Raw genomic sequence first — 7,861 nt, 5'->3', positions numbered from 1 at the left:
AAGCATCATCGATGATTAACTTACAATTGTATTAGATATATAAGCAACTTTTTAATTTACATACATTAATAAGAAATACTAAAACACAAATTGTAAAGAAGAACATATTTTGGACACAAGTTTATTTTAGATAACTAAATTTAAAACAATCACTAAAAGACTTGGACTTAATTTATTATCATTTAAAATAAAGGTAAACGTATATTGTATTGTCAAAGTTATTAGTAAATTGATTGGATATGTTGATGTGATTGTGACCCCACAGACCAAGTGTGGACACACGATATTAACGTTATTGTGTCTCAATGCATTTGTGTGTTGCTTGGTACCATGAATCATGAATGTTACATCTTCTATTATACATGTTGCAAACATTCTTAAGGAATGTTTGCAAAATTGACTTATTTTTAACAAATAACATATTCATTTAAATAAATAAATAAATAAAATTGAGCAAATATGAGAGCTTGGTCTAAAATGTCTCATTTTACCAAATGTAAACGAAGACAATGGTTTGTTTACAACAAATAAAATCCTATATGTAGCTTGCCATGCACAAATTTGAATAATAAATGTTACAAAATTTAATTTTAGCGATTTGGTTAATTCACAAGAATAAAAAATACAAAATCAGTATTATAAAAACTTACCCTAAAAAAGCTTTGCCATGGGTGACTCTCATGGCTTCCATCCAAACCATGAGGTTAGACCCTTAGGCGGCCTTTGGGACAACTTCCCGTCCCCATGCTCCAATTTAGGGCTTTGTTGGATATTCTTCTTCTGTTGCTCCTGGATCTGCGAATCGTCTAGTACTTCAGTTATTTGTTCTCTAATGACAAGACATGATGCATTAGAAAGATATTGATGTCAATGAACAAATATTTCACAATAATTGCAATTTTTGCTGGTTAGATCCCTACATATTTATCTCTTTTCAACTAGTTAGTAGTTGTTGTCTACTATTTTATATTTATTAATATTGCTTTTACTATTCAAGAAATAATTTCTATGTGTTAGTCTTAGTCCCTATTTTTCTTACCTGGATTTTATCATATACTATTTTTGCATTTTTTTACTAATTATCTTTACTAACCTGTAGTCATTGCTCTATACTTATCATTTAATATTTACTAGTTAATATCTAGTCTAGTATTCATAATTATTAGGTGGGTGAGTTTTGGTAGGGTAAATATCATGCACCTTTGTATACATGGTAGCTTGAGGCATTGTGATAGAAACCCGAATGCAATAACAGATAGTCAAACTAGAATATGAGATATATAGATCTACGAAGCTATTTGATTACTAAATGGAAATAAGAACAAATCAGAAAGGAAATCCAAATGATTGTCCTCCTGCCTTAATCAGAAAAGTTATCTCAAGAGAAACCTCTGCCCAAGCTAATGCCGATACTCAAAGCTTACAAAATACTGAATGCCTCACTACTCCTATCACTACTCTATTTATGCTTATGCTATTCTTGCGATAATTCTAGATAGGGTGCAAAATAGATAATAATAGATATTACAATTAAGTCCCCCATGTTTACCCATATATTTATATAAGGCCCATAGCACATTCTCTATCACATTGTTAGTTGGAGGACGAGTGAGTTAGAGGTTTGTAGAATACCAGATTACCAAAATGTACCCTAAGTGTAAGATCTTTGAGTGTGAATTAGTTGGAACCAACAATGGTTTGGATAAAAGAAAGTAGACATTGCTTGTATTTTGTAGACTAGGTAAAAAAGTCGAAAGTTGGCGAGTCTAATAGGTATAAATCATGGTATGGAGGTCCAAGGAATAAAAGAAATGGTGTGTGTGTGGGTCTTATGGTTATCGAAGCTCAAAGATAATGTAGTATAAGTTAGAAGATGTCATGATATGATCATTGTGCTCAGTGTCATTGGAGCATGTAAGTTATTTGTTTTTTTATTGACCAGTGAGTGGTCAATATACTTTTATGTTTTGTACATTTAATATTTCATCATTTGATCTTATTGCATTTACCCCCTTAATTATATTATGTTTTCAAATATTTTTTATTTATTTACTAATTAATTATTTCTATGAAATATTTAATGATATTCATCTATAAAATATAATTTATAAACGATTATATAATATCTTTATTCTTTTTTATAACTATGACATATTATTTTTCCGAACAATGTATCGTAAGATATTTCTTTTGAAACATTCTAATTATTTGAAATATGATGTATGCTTCAAAAATGACTAATTAAATGAGAGATGTATTAAAACATGGGAATTCGTAAGGTATATTAAGGATGTTAGTGGTAGAGTTGTTGTGAAAGATGAGGAAATTAAAAGATGATGAATGTAGAGGACATTAAAGAGCGATAGCAGACTTACAATGATGGGCTCTATATGAAGATTAAAAGTGAGAAATTGAAGAGGGCAGGGCTCTATGGAGGATAAAGAGGACACCCGATATTATTCAATTAAAATAGGCAAACAAACAGTGAGGCCTAATTTCTTCACATCTTGATATGATCAGAAATAATTCATAAGAATTGAACACACAAAAAGGGTGGGTAAATCTTGAATTAGCTTTGAGTTTTACCTGTCTCTCTGGTGTTGATGGCATGACTGCGGATCTATAATCGTATTCTTCTTCCTCGTCATCTAAGTGATCACTTACATCAGAAAATGATGATGATGACGAACTTGATTCACTGCTACTTTTCCCTTGATAACCTGGATTCAAAATAAAAGATGTTACATACGTACATTATCAATTTCAGAAAAACTATATATAACTCTACTTTTTCATTACCTTTCTCACCCACATCGCTTGTTTTAACCTCATCATTGTGTACGTACCCCCCTAAAGTTGAAGAACCCACATCACAACTCTCATGGCGATGGCTGGATTGGTTGTTTGGTTGGAAGGATAAAGAATCTGATTCAAATTTACTTTTTTCTTTTCGTGTCTCATCCCCATTAATACTTGCTTTAAACTCATAAACTCTGCCATCTCTTGTAACATGATGGACCTTCACCATGTCGTCATCATCAGAAGATCGGCTTCTTTGACTAACATTCTCACTTGCCCCAAAAGTATAATAACCCTCGTTTTGCCTGGATCCCCCTCCCTCATGGTTTGGTTGGAAGGATAAAGCATCTGATTGAAAAGTGGGTCCACTTGAGTCGTATGGAGGATCATAAGGGTTTGTTCTTGGCATCATATCCGAGGGAGTGGACTCAACAACAGTTTCATTGAAATCGTAAGGAACATCCATTGAATTCCTTCTTGTAGATGCATTGGAGTTCCTTCTTGTTGATGCAATGGGAGTGGAACTATAAGAAATATCAAGATTTATGTTTACCAAATTCTCCTCAGCTTGAATCCTCATGTTTCTTAGTGCTTTTTGCCTAGCGACAAGATTCTCCATATGCTGGTTTCTCTCTATTTCTGATTTTCCCAAATTTCTCAGATTCTTTTGGTCATCTTCTGTCCATGTATGTGCTTCTTCTTCATCATCATCATCATGATCATCTGATTCAAGAGAATGATTGGAAGCAGCATATGCGTTAACATTCGACATTTGAGCATGGTGAGGAGCTTCTGCTTCATTTCTATGAACATGCAACATGTGAGCATGATGAGGAACTTCTGGTTCATTTCTATGACCATGCAATGTCTGGGCATGATGATGAGGAACTTCTGATTCGTTTCTATGAGCATGCAATGTCTGAGCATGATGATGAGGAACTTCTGGTTCGCTTCTATGAACATGCAACATGTGATTATTCTGAGGAACTTCTGGTTGCTGAAGTGGAGGAAGATCATGAACCATTGGAAAGGCACCAACCATGGAAGCAGTTGGGAATGAACTTTCAGAATGCTGAGATCCTGTCTCCCATCGTTTATGATCCTCAGTATTGTTGGCATGTGGAGGCTGAAAGTGAGCACAACGGTTCACAAACATAATTTTCTCTCCACCCAAATCGATCTTTTGATTGTGATTGCACACTTCATTCTTTGCTTCTTCTTTTAACTTCTTATAAGCCATTAATACACTGTTATCAATCGAGTTTCTTCGTTTAATAATTTGTACCCTAGGATGATCATCATTAAGATTCACATTACTAACATCAGAATTTTTCTTCCCAATAGCATTTTCTCGCGTTTCACTTCTTACACCTTTCCCACCAATATCAGTATCTTCGATAGCCCTAACTCGCAGATTGTGGATCTGATGATGATGATATTGTTGTTTTCCTTCTTTTCGGATTTTGGATGCATTTTGATGACCAAAAAGTAACAAAGTTCCAAGCAGAACAGCAGTGGATACGAGAATAGGAGAAGCATAAACCAAAAGAGAAAACAGCAGAGAGAATGATCGATAAAACCAAATCGTAAAAAGAATCAAAACAACCACCACGGGATGCTTCGAAGCTGATCTATAACAAGCTCTGATTGCAATGATAGCGTGCTTTTTGTCCAATTCAACCCCCATTATAACTAGCTGTCCTCCAAAATCGTCCTCGTTTTCCTAATTTTGACCTTAATCATGAGCTGTTTCAGATATCCGTATATCAGATCATTTCAAAAAGGGAGAAGATAGTACCTTTCAGATTTTCTAAAGCCAAGGAAAAGGGAGAATGGAAAGGTAGCGATATATTCTCTGAATTGATTCACTCTGTTTTTTCCTTTTCGTGAAATTCACAGGCATGAATATGCTGCATATCAACGTTTGCAAAGTGAAATTGAAAGAACATCAGGGTGGCGTGAGCCGGTGGCCGGTGGCGGGAACCATTCACGTAATAAAAATTGGCGCCATTCGCAAGTACTTCCTGTTCTATAATGCTGGTAGCTGCTGTATAAGAATTTGAAATACAGTAAAAATCCAGATACACAGCAGAAATATGAAATTCATAATGAGAGGGTTACAATAAGAAATCCAAATGCAAACAGAAATAAGAATAATGGAAGTTACAGCATCTGATTTTTATTATTATTATTATTATTTTTTTTAAAACGAACTTAACAGTAGCAGAAATCAGAAAAATATAATCCAAGTCACAAAATCATAATAAAAAACAAAACTGAATTTAACAGCTAAAGAAATCAAAATTTGTAGCGAAGTATATGATTTTTTTTGGAAATTTGCATCTGATTCAGAACAAAAAGTCGAATTTAACAGTCTAATTGTCTAAAATATCGAATTTCGTATTACAGGGTATAAAAAATCGACATTTGCATCAGATTAAAAAAATTGAATTTAACAATCAATAAGCTTTAAACATACACAGATTCATAAATCAATTGCGTGCTTTGCGTCTTTGACTTCTCAGATTCTCGAACTGATTTCAGAAAGATATATAAATCAGAGGGGTATTTTAGAATCAGAAATAAGAATTGACTGAGGGATATTTCGCTGGATCAGAAATCAGAGGGAAAATCGATCCGGTCTCAATTCTCAATCGGTGCAAGAGTCAAGGGCTCAAGGCGACAAGGTCTCAACAACTAACTCAAGGGCAAAATCAATCAGAGGGGGAAAAAGAAATCGTGGGAATTGGGATCAGAAAGCAGAAAAGAAAAAGAAGAATGCAAATCGCATATTTTTTTCTCAACAACTCTCAACCTGAGCGCCAGTATCGGATCCAATAATTTTGTTGTCTTCTCATAAAATCCCGCCAGGATATCATATATCCCGATAGGTTGTTGTTTGTTTCAAAATTCAAACCATAAAATATGAATGGTTTTATATTAAGGAAAAAGAAAAATTGTTGTGAATCACTTCTACAAAAGGTTAATTGTTTTTTGATTTTTTGGATTTTATTAAAACACTATAATGATTTTTATGAATTATTATTATTATTATTATTATTTATATTATTATTATTATATAGCATTAATTCTCAATGACATTAGAAATAATACATTCTCTATTGTTTAAAATTTTGCCACAAAAGTTTCAAGACTTGCCATTTTTGGTTAGGGAAATTGTCAGAAAAATCTCAATATTTTCAGAAAAGTTACACTTTAGTCCCAAGATTTTTTTTTGAACATAAAAGTCCCGATTATTTCATTTTGGCTCAACTTTACAAAAAAGTCATTTTTTTCTTTTAACATTAAATGACATATTATCGTGTTTTTACAAATAATCGGGACTTTTATGTTCAAAAAAAAAATATTGGGACTAAAGTTTAACTTTCCTGAAAATATTGAGACTTTTCTGACAATTTCCCTTTTGGTTATTCTTTAACTTTTTGACTCCAGACACTTTTGGTCTCTCGGTTTCGATATTTTCTACCGTTAGCCACAAAAGTTTCAAGAGTTTGCAACTTTTGGTCCCTAACATTTATCAAATGTGACACCTCAAATTTTTGCCATATTAGTTTGTAGAGTTGGCGCTTTTGGAAAAAAAAACGAACTTAGCAGCCAAAGAATGTAGCATAAATCAGAATAATATAATCCAAGTCACAAAATCATAATAAAAAACAAAATTTTAAATCATTTAAATTAACATTAAGTTTCAATTATACTTTTTTTTTATCGTAAAATTTGAAAGATCAAACTTTTAACAAAGAACAAAGTAGTAATCTTGTATTTTGTTTAACTTAACTTTCGTGAGAATATTAGACCAATGATGTACTCATATTTCACTTTTTACTATTCATGTATCATCTCAACCTGTCTTTTTTTTTTTTACTATTCTTTCACTCTTCAAAACCTAAAAATGATCATCTTTCAATTCATCTTAATTTTTATTTTTACTTTCAAATATATTTTATACAAATATCATACTTATTTTTGTAGAGAATTAAAAATCATAAATTTTAATATATATTTTTAAGAAAATTAGTATATAAATGATTTAATATTATAACTGGAAAACAAAAAAAAAATAAAAAAAAACATTTTTTAGCCTTGACCAATCAGAAAAGAATAGAGAATGTGAAGATGCTACCATACGCACGGAAACCCTTCACCTAAACCGCACCCACAGTGTAGTGTTCCTGACCTGGCAATCGTGTCGTGTTCGGGTTGACGGGTCAAAATATACCAACCCAAAAACGACCCATTTAACTATACAGGTCACGGGTCGGCGGGTCATAGGTTGGCGGGTTTGGAACATAAACCCATATATGACCCGTCAACCCACTTATTTATACGGGTTCACAGGTTGGCGGGTTGGTGGGTCGTATTTGGGTTCGTGGGTCAGATTTGGGTTTCTGTGTTCGTGGGTCAGATTCCATAAATAAAATTGATAATTAAACATGAATAAATTCTTGCTGCAAACATATCCTAATTTTAGAAACTTAAGTCTTAAACATCCAAATAAAAATTAAAAACATTCTGTAACATCCATAAAATTCATGTAAAATTTAAACTTTTCCAAACATCCAAAAACCACCATTTATTACAAATTGTTTTCAAAATAGTTTGATATCAGAAAAATGAGGAGGTGCATGATCAAGCCTTTACCTTCCCGTGATCATCTGAGGTACCTGAAACGAAATCCACAACTGTAAGCCAGAAGCTTAGTGAGTTCCCCCAAAATACTGATGCATAACATATAGTACACATAATAACAATAACAACATGTAATGGGTCCACAACTCTATAGATTGGATTACCCATGAGCCCACGGTATGAGTCTGGCATGCCCTCATTGGCCCTCAGCCCATATCTGGCTTGCTCTCGAGCCCACAACATAAGTCGGGTTTGCTCTCGGCCCACAACTTATGTCTAGCTTGCTCCCTCAGTCCTCGGACTGGAATACAATGAATAGCCCTCAATACGAGTCTGGCATGCTCGGTCCGGCCCTCAGCTCGTATATGGAATGCTTAGGAGTCCTCAGTATGAGTCTGGCATCCCCTCTCTG

At 33.5% G+C, this 7,861-nt stretch overlaps 1 protein-coding gene across 3 annotated transcripts; it reads right to left on the bottom strand.

Moving 5' to 3' along the window:
* Positions 1-530: 530 nt before the first annotated feature.
* LOC145136198 (uncharacterized) lies at positions 531-5,675 on the bottom strand. Of its 3 annotated transcripts, none has more exons than XM_079070376.1 (5): positions 5,279-5,675; positions 4,598-4,846; positions 2,800-4,522; positions 2,587-2,720; positions 531-795 (listed from the first exon to the last, which is right to left on the bottom strand). In XM_079070376.1, exons 3-5 carry the CDS (start codon positions 4,484-4,486, stop codon positions 679-681), a joined length of 1,938 nt encoding a protein of 645 aa, XP_078926502.1. In that variant the 5' UTR covers positions 4,487-4,522; positions 4,598-4,846; positions 5,279-5,675; the 3' UTR covers positions 531-678. The 3 variants fall into 3 exon arrangements, with proteins under 3 accessions (XP_078926502.1, XP_078926501.1, XP_078926503.1); XM_079070375.1 differs by having other exon boundaries at positions 4,598-4,843; XM_079070377.1 differs by having other exon boundaries at positions 721-829; positions 4,598-4,843.
* Positions 5,676-7,861: the final 2,186 nt, after the last annotated feature.

Source organism: Lactuca virosa, chromosome 9 (genome assembly GCF_052849685.1).
Source record: "Lactuca virosa cultivar CGN04683 chromosome 9, Lactuca_virosa_CGN04683_v6, whole genome shotgun sequence".
Lineage (NCBI taxonomy): Eukaryota > Viridiplantae > Streptophyta > Magnoliopsida > Asterales > Asteraceae > Lactuca > Lactuca virosa.
Note: the sequence above shows the minus strand (reverse complement) of the source record. Positions and strands in the feature narration are given on the sequence as shown.